The sequence below is a fragment of the Neopsephotus bourkii genome, unplaced genomic scaffold (genome assembly GCF_033783945.1).
Source record: "Neopsephotus bourkii isolate Nb327-2 ecotype Australia unplaced genomic scaffold, CSIRO-AGI_Nbou_v1 NB_591, whole genome shotgun sequence".
Lineage (NCBI taxonomy): Eukaryota > Metazoa > Chordata > Aves > Psittaciformes > Psittacidae > Neopsephotus > Neopsephotus bourkii.
This window is the reverse complement of record NW_026901092.1, coordinates 1,112,474-1,134,608: the sequence shown is the minus strand read 5'-3', so window position 1 is coordinate 1,134,608 and position 22,135 is coordinate 1,112,474. Positions and strand designations below refer to the sequence as shown.

Genomic DNA, 22,135 nt, shown 5'->3' with positions numbered 1-22,135 from the left:
ATTTAATGACATCTCCAGGGACTAAGCCAGGGAATTTAAAGCTACAGCATAACATGCAAAGAAACAGAATAATACAAATAAACATCCCTAACTAAATATTTCATGGTTGCCTCTACTAATGATTTCTCACTTTTGCACTGGTACCATGTTCCATCCATGCTTTCCTCACAAAATACTGCATGTCAGCAACTAATCAGCTGTTCTACCTATTTTACTAATTCATTGCTACCATACAGAGGTATAGGCTAACTTTTTTTAAAAAGTCAGTTTTTGTGAACAGCTTCCATACCATACTTCTTGTAGTACTTCCTAGTCTAAGAACTACTGATATATCACAGACTGTCAGATCCTGCCTAGTGACTATAAACAAATGATACTTCTCTTTCTAATAGTGACTTGAATATGAGATTAAAAACAAAAAATTCGAATCATGGGAGCTTCATGACCTGAATTAAGCTGAACACCCCAAGAACACTATGACATACCATCGTTGTCAATAATTCATCATCCTTTTCTCCTTTTGCAGTGTTTACACCTGAAAAATACATAAATGATGTTTTATTGTTCAAATGCTCTTACTTTTGTTCTCAAGGATAACTTACTGTTTTCAAACATTCAACAGCTTTACCCTCAGGAAGCACACAGAAGTAAGATTTCCAGTGACACAGTCAAGTAGCTAAATTAAATTTCGGACAATAGTCTTATTTCCCATCACAATCGGGGGGGGGGGGGGGGGGGTTTGCATGGAGACCTCTACAATTTCCGTAGATCCGCTTTACAATTTTGGCTTCTCCAATCTTTCTTTCTTCTGAGAATTATTTATTTGTTTAAATAAATTGGTTTTCACTATGTAAATTAGTTTATCAAAGATACTAGCAGATTTTGAACAACCTGTCTCTACTGTCCAATCTAATAGTGCTTGCTACAGAACAGTAACATGGTTATGTTAGCATCTGACTGCTTAAATGATACTATGCTGAACGATTAGCATGATCAACAATACAGAGTACAAACATCTTTCTATATCTTAGATACTTTACATGTCTTTTCAGTTATATCAAGCTAAATAAAAACAAAATCAATAGATTAGAAGTAGTATCATCTTAGCTAGCCCATGACAACTTGCTTCCCACAAGACAATTCTGGCTTTACCGCTAGCTTTGTTATTTGTGATCCGAGCTGCAGCAGCATCAAGGTTTACAGAGGTGTCTGTGTCACTCTGTGAAACTGCTTTTATGGTGGAATTTAATGGAGGTTCAGGCTCATCAGGAAAAGGTGCAAACTGATTGGAAGGAAATCCATGGCGCAACGTCTGAGTCAACTTCAGTTTGCGGAATCGATTGGACATCCTGCTCCACCAGGACTAGATTGATAAGAAGACACAACAATTTAGTTCCAACTCAAAGAAAAAAAGAGGAAAAAAATGCACAATTAAGTAATCCTTACAGCAGTGATAAATCTATCAAGACAGTTTTATTATCAACTACAAAAGCAATGTTAAAGTGGTTTGCAATTATCAACAGAATCCTTAACCATACTTTCTATGTGCAAAATAATTTTATTTTTCCTTAATGTTTTATCTGGTAAATGCCTTACAGTGTTTTCCCACATTACCTAAGGTAAATAAAACATTTAGGAGAATTTGAACAGGAAATCTTTACAGCTACGTTGCAAATATTTACTCTTCCCATTATCTTTCAATTTCATCACATATTCTTACACATTCCCTGACATCAAGGAACTGGCATGTGTATTTTCTGCCTTTCAGAAGTGTGCATAGAAGTTTATTTGATCTGCAAGAAGTTTCTCCTTAAGATTTTCAAAATCAGTGGCAAACTGGAAGAGTTCTGATAAACTACAGATCCACAGTCCTTACAGTGCTGCTATACAGACAACTCACTCTGCCAGACTGGAAAGGCTGTAAACTGAAAAGGAGCAAAACAAGTAAGCATCAGCTGTGATGGGCACTACTGCACTTACAACCTGCAAGCACACAGGTACCACATACATGAAAGCTGTTACAAAAAAGGACCATCTTTGCTCAAAAGAAAATTTATCAAACTATTCAAAAAAGTTATACATTTTTATAATCAGACAGTGCAAGATGCTTCAAATATTTAGTAGGACATTTCTCTAGAGTATATAAGATCTACAGGCTATATTAAGAAGACCTATGTGTCTTGTAAATCAATCAGATTATAAATATCTTCTTTATAAAGCTGCGTCTTCCCTTTCCAGAGCACTGTAAAAAAAATAACAAAGTTGTGTAAAAGTGATGATACTTCATCAAGGCAGCTTTATGGGATATCCCATCCAGATAATACACACTCCTGTGTTCTTGCCCATTTCTTCTCCACATACATATTCCCCTTTCTTCTTAGCATTTAACATTTTTCAATTGCTTACCGATATGTCTTCCTGACTGTCATATGGCAGATACAGTATAAACTGTAAACTTATTCCCTGTAAACCAATCCTTCCAGCAGATGATCATTTAAAAGATTTTCTTGAACTTCATGAAACATTAGTAATGGACAGACTTCTCAGACCTTTGTATCTCTTTGGAGCCATAACTAAATGTTTACATTACTTTCAACAACAAAGAACTGATGGAAAAAGGCAAAAGAGACAAATAGTTCCAAGAAAGCAATAAACCTCACACCATTCAACATTTGTTCACCTTCCAAAAAGAACTGAAAGGGAAAAAAATCCATCTAGTTTTAATACAGAGTACAATGACCTTACAAAAGAGACCGCTTGCAAAACATGTTTTTTGTTCCCTGAAGCTAGCTTGCTTCTGTAACAAAGATCACTTCTAAGTTCCTGTCATCTTTGTCATTCTTCTTCATGGTGCTTCTGCTTCATTAACATATGCTCACACCACAGACTAACCCAAAATAGAGTAAGTACAGCCACTATGTTACCATATAAAAACAATACTGCTCTGTGGCAAAAAAAAAAGAATGATAATGGAGCGGTTCATGTTGCACTCTGGTGTTCCAAGGATGGTGGTCTGAGTTCGGGATTTTCCAGTTTGTTGCTGTAGAAAGTCTGGCCTCCCTATATAAGCTACCACATCACACACAGACAAAAGCTGGAATAAAGGGCTTTAAACTAGACTGAAGCAGCTGAGTAACAAAAATGCATCCGTGGGTAAAAATATTGCCTGTCAAAAGGCTGAAATCTAGTAGCAGTGGGAGAAGGCAATAGTATCAAAGAACAGAAAAATGGTGTTGCCGCTGAAGAAATACCTTAGACATTTGTAACAATGTTAGGAATGAGAGACTAAGGGGAAGAACTGGAAATTTCTTCCTGCAAACAACTTTAATCTAAACCAGAAACTGAACATGATAATTCACACTGCTCTAATTCTGACACTGACAACATAACTTACTGAAGAATCACAGAAAGTAAAAGAAATTTTTTCACACAGAAAAGATACAACTTTGCTTTCAAGTCCACAAAATGGTGAGGAAAAAAAAAATATTAACAGTTCCTGTGTGAAATGGGTAAAGAATATGATCCTGGTTATCCACTACACAATCAGTAGGTAAAAGAGCAAGGTCCTGCGTTATGCGTAAATTGCAAATAGAACCAGCACACAACAAAACAAAAAGTCAACTAGTTAATGACAAAAGTAATCAAACAGAAGACACAGAAAAGGGTTTTTATAACTTCAAAAGCAGACAACTTGTGATCAGTTACTTTAGTATGAATACCATTAACAGGAGGAAGGTAGGAATATATGTGCATTTGATAACAGAGTAAGAATATTTAAATGAGCTTACAAATTAAAACCTGATAAGCCTTACTAAAATTACCCTAGAGTAATTATAGACAACACGATCTGAGAACAAGTATCAATCATCTTCAAAATAAGTTAGGATGACAGCAGAAGTTACAGAAATCAGGCAAAAGGCAAATACATAATCATCCAAAAGGGGAAAACCTGAAGATTTACTGCACAAAGCTTGACTCCGAAGGACATAACTGAAGATACTTAGGATGTCATCACAGTAAGAGACAGATGGCACTGGTTTCTCGGAATAAACTGCACCAAATCAATCCCTCTCTGACAGAGTAACTGGTCAAGTGGGCAGAAGGGAGGAAAAGCTGTAACATAGCTTGACTTCAACAAAGCTTTTATTGATTTCACGTAACATTCAAACAACTGAGCAAAACATGGCTCAAGTAAAATTAATATAGGGAAAGCATCATAGCAAAAAAAAAAACCCTAACATATTAGGAGACAAATTAACAAGAATTTGATCTCAAACTGAGAGGACGGACTTTGTGGAAGACATCTATCTGGATGGTTTTGTAAGCAAGACATATAGATTAGATCAGGGCAAAAAAAAAACCTGACCACAAGAAACAACAAGCACTGGAACTGGGTGCTGGCAGAGATCATGAGACCAAGGGATCTTCTTCACCACAGATAAGGACGAGAGAACAGAAACTTCCCTCAAGGATATTCTTGACATGTTGATTCTGTTCCCCTGTGTAAAGGCAGGCAAGTCTCCTGAGTTCTCTTTCATTTTTACATTTCCACAATTCTGCAGACCACATATTCTGTCATTTGTACCAATATGGACACAGAATTTATGTACTGGCTGAGTCACCCTAACCATCTCTGGTTTACAGTCCTGGCTCAGCACAGAGCAGCTGTTCACACAGAAGCAGGGAGGACCCAGGAGAGGTCCCTCACCACAGCACTCTCTTCACATGCTGGTCCAAAGAGAGGTGAGTTTGATCATAGAATAGTTTGGGTTGGAAAGGACCTTAAGAACATCCAGTTCCAACCCCCCTGCCATGGCCAGGGACACCTTGCCCTAGATGATGTCCCCGAAGGCTCTGTCCAACCTGGCCTCGAACACTGCCAGGGATGGAGTTTTTACCACTTCTTTGGGCAATCTGTCCCCAGAAAAGTGTTGTCAACGAGGAATTCAGAACACACACACACACACACAAGTTACATATTAGATCCAAAGTACTTCTTTGAAATTATTTTCTCTGCTTCATACATTACAGGAAACAATGCATTGGTTATTTATTAAGAGTGAAGATATTTACCTTTAGACCTCCTTTGTCATCTGGCAATATTGGGACATTTAAGGACTGCCTACTTCTGGAACAAGGCAAAGATGATCTGTTGTTCAGTTTATTCTTGTCTTTGTCTGCTTGCATGCATGCTGATGCCAGTAACCGTACAAGCTCTGTGTCTAAAAGAAAACAAAATAACATTTAGTCTGTTTTGCTTTCCCAAATTATGACTGACACACTGACACTTTTCCTATAAATCCCGATATAATTTGCGATTGATCTATCTATAGATAGATCTATCTATAGATAGGTCTATAATACAAAGCAGCTGAATCCCCAAAGCCTTCTTTCTCAAGCTACATTTCCCACACCTTCTCCCAGCACAGTGAGCTACAGTCTTAGCATCACCTCTGTAAAGGTATTTATAAATACAAATTAGCATGGTATTCAGTCAGAATCAGTCATGTGTAACCAAGCGAACTGCCTCCTGTCACACTTCACAGAAGTTAAGAATGATACTGTGATGCTCCCTTTTCTCACCTTACACAGAAGAGAGTAGAGAAAAACAAATATTCTTTCTTCAAGCGTAGGTTGCAGAAAAGAAGCTTGAAATTAAATCCCAAAGAGAAAGGAGATGTTCAGCCTGGACAATGAAGGGACTGAAAAGACATGGTAACAAAAAAGGAGGACAAAAAAGAACACAAGAAAGGAAGAGGAAGAAAAAAGAATGAGCATGAGATGAGGATAGGAAAGCAAAAAAACATTCTGTAAATCTGTATTTTATACAGAATCATAGAACAGTTAGGGTTGGAAAGGACCTTAAGATCATGTAGTTACAGCTCCCCTGCCATGGGCAGGGACACCTCACCCTAGACCATGTAAGTCCAGCAGTACTTTCAGAAGGGCAGATAGAACTGACTTATAGATACATACTGACAGGTAATAAGACAAACTCCTCTGTCACACAAGAAATTATAAAATAATCCACTGTATTTATTTTCTAAAACTTCATACTATTAATAAATTACTTTGACAAAGAAAAGGTACCTGCTAGTAATCAAAACCACCATAATGAGTAAATAGAGAGGAAGCATTAATTCCATAGACAGCAGTGGTTTTTGGCTTCAGATAAAGCAATTCAGGTACTAGGCAAGGTTAACAATAACAAATTACATAGGTTAAACAAATTATTTAGGCTAAACAAACTACCACAAAAACTAAATTAGTTTCATTGAAGTTCCCCCAAGACATGCAGCCTTTTTCCAAAGCACTACCATAAAAACAGCCTGAACCCTGAAGTGTGATTTATTTTCAGACTTTACAGAGCTCGTGGGAGGTTCAGCCAGGAGTTCACTGTTTTTGTTCTGATTGCACTCTCTTTGTTCTGTCCCTTTACTGCTGCTTACCCAGTTGAAATTTCTAGCTCCAGTTCACACCTCTGTGCTAATGACACTACAGAATACCTGGGCCACTACAGTCAAATGCCACCAAATTGGCTCTGGTGACACAAACATCACATTTTGGAGCATCTTCAAAAGCAAAGGCAAGAGGAATGCATGAAACCCATAAATATGTACATTCATCTAACCCATTAACTCAAACCCACCATTTTCAGTCAGTATCCTTTCTTGGTCCAGTCCAGTCCAGTCCTCAGAGGATACTCCTATCAACTTTAACATATACTCCAGATTGGAAGGGATGTTTATCTGTTTATTTTGTATGTTTTCTCAGAGCTCTTTGAAATAACATACCTGGATCATTAAGAAGCATTATCAGGTCAAATGCTGTGTATCCATTTTTGGCACGAAGATTGACATCAGCTCCTTGATTTAACAAATACTTGACAACGTTTTTGTTTCTTTAAGGGAAGAAAAAAAGGCATTGCTCATATTAAAAACAGAACAAAATAAAACACTAATACTCCATTTTCATCCTTTTATATCATTGCTCCTCAATTAGAAATCAGTTCTACCTTTCCTATAGCTCACCAAGTCTAAAATTTGTTCATAAGCTCTTCAAAAGCTCTCATGATTCCTTTATCAATGACTGTTTACTCACTGCGAATTATACTAATCAAGATGCAGAAAGTCAGCCTAAAAACCCTAATCTGAATAGTCAAGTTTCTTAAATTGACCTTTCAGAACTGACTCTGGAATTTGTTGCCAAACACCTTCCCAATGAAAGGCCATTAATGCCTAGGGCAAAAAAAGGGATGAAAAGATAAAGTTCAGTCCAGTAGTCATTATACACCATCACTAATATGTCAACACAACTTCATATTCAGAACAGATGAGAAATTGCATATAGAAAAGCCAAGCTGTCTGAAGATAATTTACAAACTCCAAACAGTTAATTAGTACTTTAGTTCTTTGAGGTGTTTAAAATGCCAAACCAATCAGCATTAAATGATATCCAACACAAATACCTTCCTATGAAGGCTCATAAAAGCTAGTTGCATGAATTCACCATCCTGTTCCCATTAGCCCCTCTCGCTTCTCAAGCACCTGAATAAATAAGCAGGACTTGCCTTGTGAATTAAAAACAATACTGTAATTCAGCCTCCAAAACTCCTCTTGAGCAGAGACTGACTTTGTATAAAAACAAAATCTGACATGCATAAGCAACACAGAGCAAAAAATGTTCTTAAGTAGCAACGGGTGACTGCAAATTCTAATACTAAAGCTGACAAATAGATCTCAACTTGTCTACTCCATTTCATACTATAAAGACTGATTGATATAATAGGGAAGGGTATTTTTATAACACAGCCCTCATGGAAACTGAAAGGGCAGTATATGAACACACACAGCACTCAGCTCCACTCTGTTCTTCCACAGACAAGAGGAGTGCCTGAGTACCAGCAAGGGGACATGACAGCATGGCCTGGCTGCTTCTACTCTAGCTGTGCACTCGGGTAGCTGCTGATGAGGAAAATGGCTGCACCAGGAAAACTGATTTTCAGGCATTTCCCATTAAATGCCTATCGCTACTACAAGTACTGCGATAGAGAAGAAGCAGAGAATCTTATCTTACGCAGGTCCCACAAACTACATCAGAAAATTTTCACAAAGCAGTGACAACTTGACCTCCTATTTTCCCCTCTGTTGCACTTTCATAGTCAAGTAAGATCTGATGTCTAAATATAAATGCTGGACCAGAATATCTGCATTTGTACAATTAATGTGAGCATTAACCAGCAATGAAGTGAATCTTCACCTTGCTGAGGGCCTCGTCTACAGCAATGGAGACAAGTTCCTAAATTGAATATCCTGTATTTAGACAGTGTCAAATATATGACAGAGATCACATCTGAAGAACCAGGCCAATTTCTAGGATCTGGCTCTTAAGTGCCTACCTGCATTTATAAAGTAACTTTAGAGAAGTTGGCAATCAGTTGTCCAGTGGGTGCAATTCTGAAAATGCCATGAAAACTAAAGACTGAACAGGGGAACATATGAAGGGTTTTAAGACTGGAAAATATGGCATATAAAAGGGTCATTGCTTTAAAGTTTCACAACTTGATGTAGGCCTATAACCTTGGCAGGGGGTGACACTCTCTTACAAAAGACTAAAAAACATCAAAGGATGGAAACTGAAATCTGCACCAAAGCTCCTAGTGCCTGCCTGGAGCACTATGTTCCCAGCACTTACTGACCAAGCTTCAAGTTCCCAGATGTGCCACTCATTCCAAAATTTAAATGGCGTTGAAGTCTGCTCTGAAAAGCAGAGGCCAGTGCAAGAGTCATGGAAAACTGAGGTCATAAGTCTCTCAAAGCCTTTTAAAACCTCTCTGGTTTCAGAGTCAGTATCAAAAAGATTTCATTCTTCCTACATCCCGATAGAAGAAACTTTTTACTGCTAGACCCAAAGAAAGCGTATCTCTTACCCATGGTATGTGGCCTGCATAAGTGCTGTCCAACCATGAATATTATCCTGTTTGTCAATATCAGCATTTTTCTCAACAAGGAGCTGAACAAGGGGCAGCTGTCCAGTTACAGCTGCAATCATTAATGGAGACGCACCATCAACATTAGTAATATTGACCTGACTTGGGTCTTCATCAACAATCTCTTTAACCAGCTGAAAGTTTCCTGCAAGACAGTGATAAAACAATCCACATGAGCAACAGAGTTTAATTCAGCTTAGCCACAGAATTAAAATGTATTTTGATATGCAGATATTGGTCTACATTTAATGGAATTAAAACAGAAAAAATAAAGTACTAGAGCAATTGCAACACTAAAGCTAAGTGTTTGTATTGATCTTTGGTCTCAGCTATTCAGTCGATCTTCCTTACATAAAACAGTAGCATAAGCATGAGGCATTGTTTTCTCTCATTTTCCCTACCTGTACCCTTGCAGTACAATTCCATCACTAGAATCATTTTCTGAAATGAACTAAGGCTGTTAAAACTGAAGGGTACCTCACATGTGAAGCCACAAGTAGGGAATAGTTCTGTAAAATTGTTGTAAGATGGCGTTGTGCAAGGAAAACTGACGATGCTGAGACACCATGATTTGTCCTTCAGCAGGACAAAGATCCCTGTTCCGTTTCCAATACAAAACATGATACTGAACATATTTTAACCATTTTTTTCCAAACCTCAATAAAAGTAGGAACATGCACTTTTTAAAAATTTAAGAGATAGTCAGGGTTAACTTAAGCAGAGAGCTTAAGCTCACGCACCTCCCCTACTTTTTTACAACATGTGGTAGGCAAAATCAGGGAAGAAGAGGAGAAAAAAAAGATCTCACAGTATCACAGTATGCTAGAGATTGGAAGGGACCTCAAAAGATCATCTAGTCCAATCCCCCTGCCGGACCAGGAACACCTAGATAAGGTGACTGAATATCTACCTTGGTAGGAACAGAGACAAGAAGCAGCAAACCATCAACTGCCATGCAAACAGAAAAATTCTCACCTTTTAAAAAACCTTCAAATGGTAAATGGCTTCATGACATAGGCTGCCTTCAACTCAAATCACAGGCATGAACATTTGCCTTGGAAAGCCAGCCAAGACCCCAAACTGCAGGTTACTTGCATGCATTCACTAAAAACTAATGCCCACCTGCACCACCCAGCTAATTTCTTGGAACAGGAAAGATAGAAAAGCACAAAACTACTTTTTAATCTCCCAGTTTAGCAAAAGACAGCAGGTGTTTTTTCTAACACAGACCTGCATCACAGACTTTGTTAAACAGAAACCCTGGAACCTACACAGACTCCAGAATTGACTTTAAACTTTGGCATGGACACTTCTTAACCTAGCATGTTGGGGTTTTTAACACTGCTGCCATCAATAGCCAAGTATTTAAGAAAAAAAAACCCAAAACCTAAAGGAGTATGCTGACCTGGGGTGCTGATCTGGCACCTCTCCAAGACTCCTGACGCAGCATCAACATTTATAAATCTCAAACTAGAAGTCACAAGGGTAGAAAAAGGGCAGCTGAACTATAAAATCTGACAGACCTGAGATTTTTTGGTAGCTTATATATGAAAAGATGACATGTAAGAGAGAGCTTCCAGTACTGCCACCTATCACCTCTTTCTTCTCCTCTATTATGTCTGCCCATTCCCATTCTGGTAGCCTGAAAAGCCATGAAGTTCCTCAGGTGACTTATGATGGTTAATTAAAAACCAACTGTTACACCAAACCTAGGATGAGATATGAACACTAAGGCCAGGCTTGACTATTTAGAACACACCTCTAACTTTTAATAGGAATGCAGCGACAATAAAACCTGGAAAATAATTGTTGATTTAATGATGCATCACAGAAATCCATTTGGACAGATGCTCAGGAAAAAATTACATTTTCCTTCACAAAACCAAACCAAACCAAAAAAACACTCCCCCCCCAAAAAAACACACACACAAAAAACCCCACTCATTTACAAACAGTAATACAAAAAGATCTAAAAATCCATCAGAAACTGTGAAAGCCACTCAGAACTCTCCAGGTGGCAGTTCCCAGTTGAAAGCAAGAAGGTGAACCATACCAAAGGCTTCATGATTATGTTACAGTCAGGAGTGGAGTGGGTACATGGACAAAAAAACTGAATGAAAGGTAGTTGTGCTTAACTCTACTTATTCCATATGCACATATCACAGTCAGCGGAGTTAGAGCCAGCTTTCAGTGTGCTATGATCAGACTTTCTATGCCACAGACATAGAAAGCACAGTATCAGTAAGGATTATTAGGTCCACTACATGTGCAAGGCTGTATTAGCTACGTTTCCTCATTGAAGGTGAATCCTTAAGTCCCAAGCAAGTACAGGCTGACTGGAGAAGAGAGCCCCCCTTAGGTCTCATGGGACACTTCTCATCACTTCACTGGATATAAAATTTAATCTCACACGGGAATAACATCTTCCAATATTATTAAAAAAAAAAAAAAAAAAAAGCTCCATCAGGAATTTTATTACTCTTTCTTTCTAACTGCCTATATTGCTAGGACTGCCAGTAAAAGGCAAAATATTCTACCCCAGAATCACTGAAGCATAGAATAGTTAAGTGTTGGAAAGGACCTTAAAATCATCTAGTTCCAAACCAGCTGAAAACTTTCAAATGGCAAAATACAAACAGTAAGAGCAGGAATAGGTTCAAATATTGAATCTCTCTAACCTGCCAAAGAGATTGCAAAGAGTTTTCTGACCTGTAACATTATCAGGAACCTCAGCAGAAAATCAACAGTTTCGTTTCCCATGCAAAAGCCATCACATAGCAAGCCTCAGGCCGAACACTTCATTTCAGCACCTTTTCCTATGCTGGAAGATGTAGGAAAATAGGTAACCACAAAGCAGCTTGCCGTCCACAAAGGGTACATCCATCAGAGCCTGGATCAAATTTAAATCAACAGGATGGCACTGGCTCTGTCTGCCCCAGAGCAGTTTTACCAGTTGTGTGCTCAGGAAACTAATTCTTACTCATGAGAGAACAGGCAAGATCCAAGACACTTATTCTTTTCTTGAAACAACTTTAAAGAGCAATTACAATGCTCATACAGAGTACAGGCCAGCATATATTTTGCATCAGTTAGCATTTTTGTGTTTATACTTCAGGTTTATGAGGAGGAAAAAGAAAAATCATATTAAAGGTAGCACTGTCTTCGAACTACTAGAACTACTACATCACACCATTTTGGTACGAAGGGCACAGCCAGGAGTTCATAAAGATTTTCTTTCTCCTACTGGAATGTGAAGAAAAATAAACTACAGAAAAAATGTATTTTTAAAATTAAAAACAAAACAGGGGAAAAACCAAAATCACATGTAAAAACAGAGCATGTTTTGGTTTCCCATGTTAACAGACATGCTCTGAAGTTACAAGAACCAGACATGGTGGAAGAATCCTGTCAGCACTTACCCAATTTCAAAGCATGAAAGACATCAGGTTGCCTCTTTTCAGTATCTGGAATAAATAGAAGTATTTCTGTTAGCAATCATTTAAAAAGGCAAAAAAAAATCTATTAAAGTTTTGATAGCAAAAACTGTTTAAAAAAACCATAGTACTATAAAACATAAGTTTAGATATGCATTTAATAAGAACAACGAAAGCACTGATAAGCTTTTTATTCTTTGGGGAAGAATGAGTCACCTATATGGTTCTCTGTGCAGAGCTAAAGCTACAGACTGTAATAAAGCATCAGTATAGGCTTTTTCCTTACAACCTCCATTCTCCATCAGAAAACTGTATTTGGAAACTTTGCTGTTTCCTGTCTGCAAGACTAAAATATCAATTAAAAACCCACAGTATAGTTCTGTGGTCTGGTATAATCCTCTGTACAACAGCAAACACTCTAATAGTTCAGGATTATTTTGAAAGGTGACTCAAAAGGAGTTTTACAAACAGTCCCATTTTTATTTCCTCTTGAGGACTGCCAGGTTAATTTATGAAGGTCACAAAAATAATACTGATGATTTAACTACACAGCTTGCTATTTGTCCATTAATAGGTATCTTTCAGCTCCCAGATCACCATCCCCGTAACAACTCCAATTATTACAAATTTTAGTATTTTGAGTGAAGGACCATTCCTTTGACATGCCTTCAAAGTGCTTTGAAACTGCTGACACTAAGATAAGTTAAAAACAGTGACATATTTTGCACCTTCCACTTTTCCACAAGCCAGAAAAATATATCCCCCTCCATCTTCCAAAGCATTACTGACACTACAGAATCACTGAGGTAAAAAGACTTTAAGGAAAACAAGATGTTGGAGAGACTTCCCGAGCCAAATTCTGCCATTTTTATGGTAATACAAACAAAGGCTAATTTTCATAGCTTGACTTCGAAGGAAGTAATTTGAAAATACTGAACAAACGTAACTGCTGGAAAGCCCCTCAAAAAACATGAAAAACTTATTTTAAGATGGAGAAAGAGAATGGTGGGTCCTACTTTTTCTCCTGTTTCAGAAACTGCGGTCATTTGAGCTCAGAAGGAACTTCTTATGAGCTCACCATTGGAAAACAGATTTCAAAAGACTAGTTTAGCAAAGGACCAGACTCCATACTTCCCATGTGAAAAGGCTGGAAGAGAGGCAGCCTCAGGAGCAGGAGACCACAAGGACATGCCAGAAAGAAGAACTGCCATTCAGGTAAACCAAAGCAAGGACAGGAGCAGAACAGACAACAACCATACTATTTCAGGTCATTCTTAATTTGCTACTGAAAACAGCCCTGATAAATGAGTTGCTTTCTTTTGGGAGGCAATTCACGCTATTTACAGCAATGGATCGGAAGACAAGTTCCTTTTTTGCTGCCTTCCATACAAGAGAAAGGATCTTTTTTATTTCCCAGGATATAGAAGACTTCAGTGCTAGAAGACTGAAGCTGTGGTCAAAAACCAATGCAGAAATTTGTGTGGAAGCTCAACATTTTTACTTCCAACTCTGCCCCAATTACCTACTACCCTTCTGCTGATAGAAACTCCCCCTCAGCAAAGGTGAAAGGAACACTCACTCATCTGCTTTAAAGCAAGCCCGCTCTCCTAGCTTAAACAGACGTCTCCAATGTTTGAAGTCTTGTGAGTACAGAAGACTTTCAAGACTCATCAGGGCAACTTCGCATGCATACAGATTCTGTACGTCCAAATGCACGGGTAAGGCATAAAGCACTGCACTAGTGAATCCCAGAGATGTCTTATTCCCTCTGTGTACTGCAACCAGCTGATGTCTATTCCTCAGAGACTGGTCATGAGCAAACTTCTACAGTCAGCCAGCTCTGGCTGGCAGCACAGCTATGAAAGCCCTAGGTCCAATTTAACCTATGAGTCAACATCTGACTAAGTTAACACCTTCTCTAAAGCAGAAACAAATGCCAGATTTTTAACTTTCTTCTTAAAAGTACAAGGGAAGCTTGACCTGGAATGACAGCAAACATATAGAAAAATGTTCATGCAGCAGTGTAATATTGACATAATTAGGCAAGATTTAAATAAGCCTATCTTTCATATGTGGCAGAGAGCTTAGAGGGGACTATCCCACTGTACGGGCTTTCTGCCACCATGGCAAGATGGGTGCTAGCACCTGGAAAAGGTTCTTTCTAGGCCTACCCACATCCTTAGATCTTATAGTAAGTACTCCATAGCTAAAAAATCCAGACGACACTCTTCCAAACCTTCGTGTTAAGCACCTCCCAACACTGGTCTGCATCATAAAGCATAAATACCCTGAAAAGTGTCCCCAACAGCCACATACAGAAAAAGGTCTCAACCTCTGAAATCACTTATTGACACTTAGATTTCCAACACAATGTCCAAACTAAATTATCTGATTTCAGGAACAGATTTAATGCATTTCTGTTAACATAAACTCCTGGAGAAAGAAAGAGAAGCAAATCCACAATACTTTAACAACACTAATATATGGTATTCGTAACATTATGTTATCGAACCAGCCAGAAAGAAAAGCTAACTTGAAAAAATAGCTGGTAGAGATAGCTGCAATAAGTAAAAAATGTCTAAAACCTAAATTCATTAACATTTTAAACAGACAGGTGGCAGCAAGTAGGTTAAGCCTACTACTAAGCAAAAATCCTAGAATTTACATACAAAAAAACCCTGTTAACTGAGTACAAGTTTTTTTTTTAGTAATTGGAAATAATTGGTAAAGACACACAATATACTATTCTGTCCTTCTGGCTGACTGTATGATAATAGATATACCACTTAAGACTGAATGAAAAGTATTGTAGCCTTAGGTTTGCTCACACCTTTCTCAGCCTTCACATCCCCTAGTATAAGGTATTACCTCTCTCTACAAAATCCTGGATTTCTTACACCCTTCCACGCTCATGGCTAAAGTTACATGAGCACTGCATATTCTTTAATCACATTGTGACAAAAATGTTTCTTTAGCAGTTCTCATCTCATTCACTGCACATAACAAATGCATTACAGGGCAAAACTAAAAACCATAAAAGCAGCATTTCTTAACTTCATTTTAATTGAGATTTGCATTGAAATAATGTTATTTTAAATCTAGTTTTGTACATACATGAGCAGTGCGCATGTCTGTGTGTGTGTGCACGTATATCCAGGCTGGAAAGAGTCTTGGGCGACATGGTCTCGTGTAAGCTGTCCCTGCCCGTGGCAGGGAGGTTGAAGCTACATGATCTTAAGGTCCTTTCCAACCCTAACTAATAAATCTATGATTCTAAGTCTGAAGGGAGAAGGTTGCTTATAAATTTTATGAAGCCTTTAAGTTAACTAAGTATTACCCTCTCCTGCAAGGAACAGAAAAGTAAGGGACATGCCAACTTGCTATTCATCCACATGAATACTTTGTTTTCTTAGAATACACAATCCACTATCAAAGTACTTTGGGGAGGTTTCATAGAGAGTGGTAGAAAAAAAGCATTAGGTTAACCGCATCTGGTTTTCCGCATGTCACAGGTCTTGTATGTGACACCCAGTGAAGACAATTCAGTGATGAATTTGACCAAGGCATTTAACCTTGACTGACTGTCAGAGATTGCACACTAAGATTCACCACAAAACATAGTGTCTTATTTCCCATTCAAATTCTTCTAACTTTAAATTTACAGTTTTGTGGGGGTTTTTTGGCTCCCAGAAAGGCCCTCCAGTACTGGACTTACTGTTCTTAATGTGAAAACTTTAATAATCACTCCTCTTAACCACCTCCTCATGAAACTAGACAGATTGAACTTTTTAAGTCTCTCCTCACAAGTCAGGTTTTCTAGCTTCAGATCTTCTAAGTTGTCTTTAATTCAGCAATACCCTTTCTTTGACGTTCTGGTTTTTATGCCCATTCTTTAGTGCCACTTCAAGCAGGCCTTTGTAATTTTCTTCCTCAATGAGCACCTGGATCATGCGTTTTAGAAGAAAAAAAACCCGCATTTAAAACATCTAAACATTTTAAAATGTTTCATGTGATTTTTATTGCAGGACAGGAATTTTGTCATGCTAAGGTAATCTGCGGAAGTAGGGCATTTCTGCCTCACGCAAGGTAGGTGTACCTACTCCAACATTTTCAAAAGAGTCTGATTACAAGAAAACATACACACAAAATAACCTCCTTAATTTCTAAACGTGCAATCTAAACTTCAAGAAAGTGAAACAAAAAAATAACATTCCTTACCTGCCTGGGGTCTGATTGTTGTGAGAGACTCCAAGTAATCCTTCATGTCTTTGTGTTTTAAGCCAACAGAGATTTCAAAAGGTGTTTTATGTAGCACATTCAGGTGATCAGGATTGGCACCCTTCTCCATGAGCTGCTGTGCCAAGCTCACCTTTCCACTAACAGCTGCCAGCATTAGTGGACTCCAGCCCATAGTCTTCACAGTGTAATTACAATCAGCTCCCCAGTCTAGTAACAGACGTACCACTGCCTCATGTCCATGCTGAGCAGCTGCCATCAGTGGAGTGATGTCAGGAAAGTCTTCTCTGCTGCTAAGTATGTTTGTGCTAAAATGATCGTAATTGTCTACATAAGCTCCAGATTCCAGCAACAATTTCACCATGCTGACGTGGCCACCTCTGGAAGCCATTGTAAGGACACTGGCTCCTAACTTATTCTGCGCATTGAGATCGGCACCATTCTCCAGCAAGATGTGAGCAACGCTTAAATGTCCAAACCTTGAGAGAAAGAGACAAAGGGAAGAATTAACACCTTAGATGGCAGAGGCTTCTCAAAGAAAACTGACATATTCTGAACACAGAAAACTGTTATCAAATTGGCCTATTGACTAATCATACACACATCACTGAATGTTACAGTGGCTACTTACTGAAGGGGACCAATCAGCAGCTCAGAACTTGAAAACTAAACCATTTCACATGAACCAGTGACCATACTCATAAATCAGGCACCTATTTAAAAGAATGTTCTGTTCAAAGCAGCGACATGCTAGCCTCATTTTCAACTGCATGACACCAACATGTGACCTCCATAAACTACAGTCACTTTAATCCTCCTATTTCCAGCATCACATTCAAGAATCAAAGCCAGTTTGTTTGCAGAGATCTTAAGTACAGTGATTACTACTGAATGAGTTAAAGCTTCAGAGTCAATGCTGAACAAAAAAATTGTTTTATAAACTTGATACCCAATCTTCTGTGCTTGCATCATTCCTTGCTTTCTAGTTGTGAAGCCCCAGAATGGAAGAAGGCTCAGAGAAGACAGGCATGTGCCCATGAAGCTTAGAGAACACAGGCAGTGGCCACTGCTGTTGTAGAGTGAGCTGAACTTCTCGACACAGAGGGGCCAGAAGGTGGCCTTTGATCTAGAGAAACTGCTCAATCAGCAGAGTGGGACAAGTGGCTGCATGAATGGCATTCCCCAAAACGATCAATAGAAAGTATTATCCTCCTGAGTCAGCCAGACCAAGCCAGCATGGGAGAAGCACCTACAGAGCTCAGCCCAACACAACAAATGGGATTTTTAAAGAGAGCAAGGCTTAAGCTGGCTTCCAGTCACATATTCCTCTCTCATAAATGGGGACATCCAGCATCATGGTGCTGGTGACCATATAGGGACTGGTAATGGGCACGCCATTTGTCCTGTGGTTCAAATATGTGTTGCAGTTGCTATGTTAGGCTTGTGTTATAATTTCAGGAAGTTGCTGTATCACTAGGCTGAATTAAATTTCTGGGTAACATCAAATATCTTCCAATAAGGAAACTTGGTATCAAAGCATTAAACCCTCTTTATGTGGAATATCTAACAGTACTTGATCAGAGTACTGAACTCTGGTTTCACCGGTAATGCAGCTTTGGTAACATCTGTTTATCAGAGGCGCTGGTAGTTTTGTCAGTAAGCAAAGGCAATCATGCAAGCCACACAACCAACCAGCTAGCTAACTGTGAGAAAACAGAAACCCCTGACGATCCTCAGCTGAGAAATTCCATATGTTAATAAACATAATACGTTCACAAAACATGTACTTCATGCTCTTGCTGCAGATATCAGGCATTACTATATACTTGTGCAGTGCGTAACACAATCAAACTCTGATCCTGAAAGCAGCCTTTGTACACTGCAGTAAAGCAAATGTGAGTTGAGGAAATCCCGAAGAATGCTACTAACCACTAACAGTAGACGTGAGACCAGAACGCCCTGGTTTCCATTCAGAAAGTATGCAGTTGCAGAAGGAAGCCTCCAGGGCCTGTCCCTAGGTCTATCCTGGTAGGCTTCACTGCGTCACCTCAGTAGTGCTGGCAACCCCTGTACACACAATTAATTTTATGCATATATGCTAACTCCTGTCCAACTTCAACAGGACTAGCCTCAGCCAGAAAATTAAACGTGTGCATGAAGCCGACCTTTGTACAAACACTATGTCTGCTTTTTGGTTATCCATTAAAAAGAAAAAAGGAATGTGCTCTTTCACTTCATGGTTTCTCCACAGATTTCAGTGATACCTACGCTACTTTTCAAATGTCAGCAAGTCACTTCTTTGAAACAGTGAGAGAATTATAGTGATTTGAGTGTGTTGTTCTTAGAGAATGACTGTACGGTTTTCATTAAGGGAAAAAAAAATAAATCTAAGACTGTTTCTGCAATTTCACCCCCCCTTTTTTTTTCCCTTTTTTTTTTTTTTTTAACCTTCATAAAATAACAAAATTGTTGAACCTTGTCTTGTTCTTACTGGGAAACCAGCTGTGTGACTCATTCTTTGGGAACTTTCTGTGGGCTTTAATTGAAAAGAGAAATGTTGACTTTGAAACAGACTCTTTTCTTCCAAGCATTTACGAAACAAAAAAAAACCCAAACAAAGGCCAACAAAAAACAACCAAAACCAAAAATCATTTCTCCTCTCAATTATTACAGGAAATCATTGCCCTCCAACTTCTGTAAACACACCTTGTAAACCCAAGGGGCGCTTGTATATGTAAAAACAAACACAAACGCCAGCATTAGCAATATGGGTGTTGCAACACGGGTCTCCCACAACATAAGCGTAAAGCATGGCATCACTGATGCAGAAAACCCAGTTTCAACATTAAAACCCTCAGCAATGATTTTCTGCATCATCCAGCGAACCACTTAGAAAAACATGGAAAAGCAGAGTGCAACGAATTTGCTTCAGTATAGCTTATGTCAAAGGTGACTTTTCAAGAGGTAGGTAAGATGCACACACAAAATTGAAAGATTAAAAAAAAAAAAAGAAGACAAAGAATGAAGTAAGGGTGTGCATATATCTTACTTCCACATAACTGAGGAGCAGCGTTTTCATGTTCAGGTTTCCACTGACTGTGATTCTACGCTTTGTTTTACCCAAGAAATAGCATGCACAGCTCCAATCACCTCAACCATAGTACGGAAAGAGAAAACCTAACACCACAGCATAATGCTCACCCAGATTTAAACTCAACACCCCCTCACCCCACCCCGGATAAGGTAACAGGTGACCACTCCGATCCCCCCCTAGACAACCAACCATCGCTTTATCGTCGGCGACCGCCCGCGGCCTACAACATGGCGCCTCCCCGCCCGCTCCTACACACGCCCGGAGCTTCCACGGCGCTCCCGGGCGTCCTCCCCCGGCCTGGGGAGCGGGATTCTGAGGGCGAAGCAACCGGGCGCCGCCGGCAGCCCCGGGGCGGGGAAAGGAAGAGCCGCGTCTTGGGAGCCCTCCCCTGCCCGAGGCAGCCGCCTCGCCACTTACTAGGCCGGTGCCCCACGGGGACGCAGGACGGCGACCGAACTCCCCCTCCCCTCCATCTGCCTCTCCCTGATCCCTGCCCTACCTGGCCGCCTGCATGAGGGGACTCCATCCGTAGTGGTTCGTGCTCTGTACCGAGGCCCCCTTCCGCAGCAGGAACCGCACCAGCTGCTCGTAGCCCCCAGCCGCAGCGAACTGCAGACCCGTGTTGCCGGCCTCGTCGGTGCAGTCCACTGGCACGGCAGAGGCCGGCGGGGAGGATACTTCGCCGCGGGGCTCCGCCACCGCTGCCTCCTCGGTGCCGCAGGAGGAGGGGGCCGCCGGGTCTGCAGTGCCGGCACCGGACAGCCCCAGGAGGCGCCGGGTGGTCTCGCAGTCGCCCTGCTCGCAGGCGCGGAGAAAGAGCTGGACCTGGGGGGGCACTCCGCACTCCCCCATGGGCAGCGCCGCCGGGCCCCGAGCAGCTCCGCCGCCCGTCACCGCCCCGCCGCCGGCGAAGGCAGCGGGGAGGAGGGGATTCCGCCGCCGGGAGGAGGCCGGCCGAGAGCGGCTACAGCGCCCCGGCCGCTCTCGCAGGGCGGGGAGGGGAAGCAGCGTTGAGCTACGCTCTTCGAAGCTGGCAAGTGGCCACTCCGCCCGACCTCCCTTCCCTGCGCTAGCTTGCAGTCCCAGAGATGTCACCTCTTCCCGCCCCAGCGCCGGGGTCAGTGCGGCTCCTGCCCCCTTCCTGAGATGTTTTCTGTCATCCACTTCACGGCCTGCAGCCGTTTCCCACACCGTGCCTGCTATCATTACCGACTCCCATACAAAGAAGCATCTTCGTTTTCTGCCCAGGGTCATCGCAGCAAATCTTCTCTTATTCAGCTTTGTCCCAAGAACAGCCCCTTTTTCTTGCCTTGCAGTATGATTTGTGCCGCCTGGTGCGGTCTCTGTCAGCCCCACTCTGCTTACATGATACTTCAGTCTTTACTTGTACCTTCCTACCTTGGCTTTCAGCTCCAAACCGGTCTCTTCCCTCACCGAGATAAAGGAAGTTAGTAAGGTGAGTCGTTCCCTAACAATCGTATTTCCCATGCTCCAGTAGCACTGATCAGTTAGTCTTTCAGTTTAAAAAGTTTGAGAGTAAAATTTAGATTTTATCTTATCTGTAGCTTCAGCGTCCCAGGTAACCTGAAATGTATTTCAGGTTATATTGATTTACAACAGTGAAAGTGAGGGGAGAAAATAAAGCACTCACTCTTGAACTGCAGTTGACCAGTCACTTAAGAATATTGTGTTATGTCCCTGTAAGTTATTTATTAAAACAACTTCTTTCTCCAAGTGATAGACAATGAGGAGAGGTGCTGTGCTGGTCCTTGTTCTCACAAATGAGGGACTGGTGGGGAATGGAAGCTCAAGGGCAGCCTTGGCTGCAATGACCATGACGTGGTAGAGTTTGAGCAAGTTCAGCAAGCCCACAGCATTAGAGGAAGGTGCACAGCAAACTTGCTACCCTGAACTTCAGGAGAGCAGACTTTGGCCATTTCAGGGACCTGCTTGGTAGAGTTCCATGGGATAAAGTCCTGTAGGGAAGAGGGGCCCACAAAAGCTGGTTAATAGTCAAGGATCACCTTCCCCAAAGGTAAAGAGCGATGCATCCCTGACAAAGAGGTCAGACAAGAACGTCAGGAGGCCAGTGGGGATGAACAAGGTGCTCCTGGACAAACTCCAGCAGAAAAAGGAAACCTGCAAAGGGCGGAAGCAAGAACCTCCGAGGTGGTAGGCTGGTAGGAATACAGAGAAATTGTGTGAGCAGCCAAGGATCAGGCCAGGAAAGCTAAAGCCCTAGTAGAACTAAATCTGGCCAGGAAGATAAACAGCAACAAGAAAAACTTCTATAGGCACATCAGTGATAAAAGGAAGAACGAGGGAAAATGCAGACCCTCTCTGTAAGGAAACGGGAGACCTGGTTACCTGGGACATGGAGAA

At 40.6% G+C, this 22,135-nt stretch overlaps 1 protein-coding gene across 3 annotated transcripts in view; it reads right to left on the bottom strand.

Annotated features, from left to right (window-relative positions):
- Positions 1-21,185, bottom strand: part of ANKS6 (ankyrin repeat and sterile alpha motif domain containing 6) — a 35,975-nt gene extending 14,790 nt beyond the window's left edge. The window contains exons 1-8 of one of the 3 annotated variants that reach the window (XM_061351464.1): positions 20,253-21,185; positions 16,642-17,138; positions 12,409-12,453; positions 8,930-9,134; positions 6,795-6,901; positions 5,074-5,222; positions 1,153-1,363; positions 486-535 (exon numbers count right to left, since the gene is read on the bottom strand). In XM_061351464.1, coding sequence (XP_061207448.1) covers positions 486-535; positions 1,153-1,363; positions 5,074-5,222; positions 6,795-6,901; positions 8,930-9,134; positions 12,409-12,453; positions 16,642-17,138; positions 20,253-21,007 — 2,019 coding nt within the window. In that variant the 5' untranslated portion in view covers positions 21,008-21,185. Of the gene's footprint in view, positions 1-485; positions 536-1,152; positions 1,364-5,073; positions 5,223-6,794; positions 6,902-8,929; positions 9,135-12,408; positions 12,454-16,641; positions 17,139-19,860; positions 19,931-20,252 lie in introns of those variants that run through there. The other 2 variants (XM_061351463.1, XM_061351465.1) reach the window with 2 other exon arrangements.
- Between the last annotated feature and the right edge of the window lie 950 nt (positions 21,186-22,135).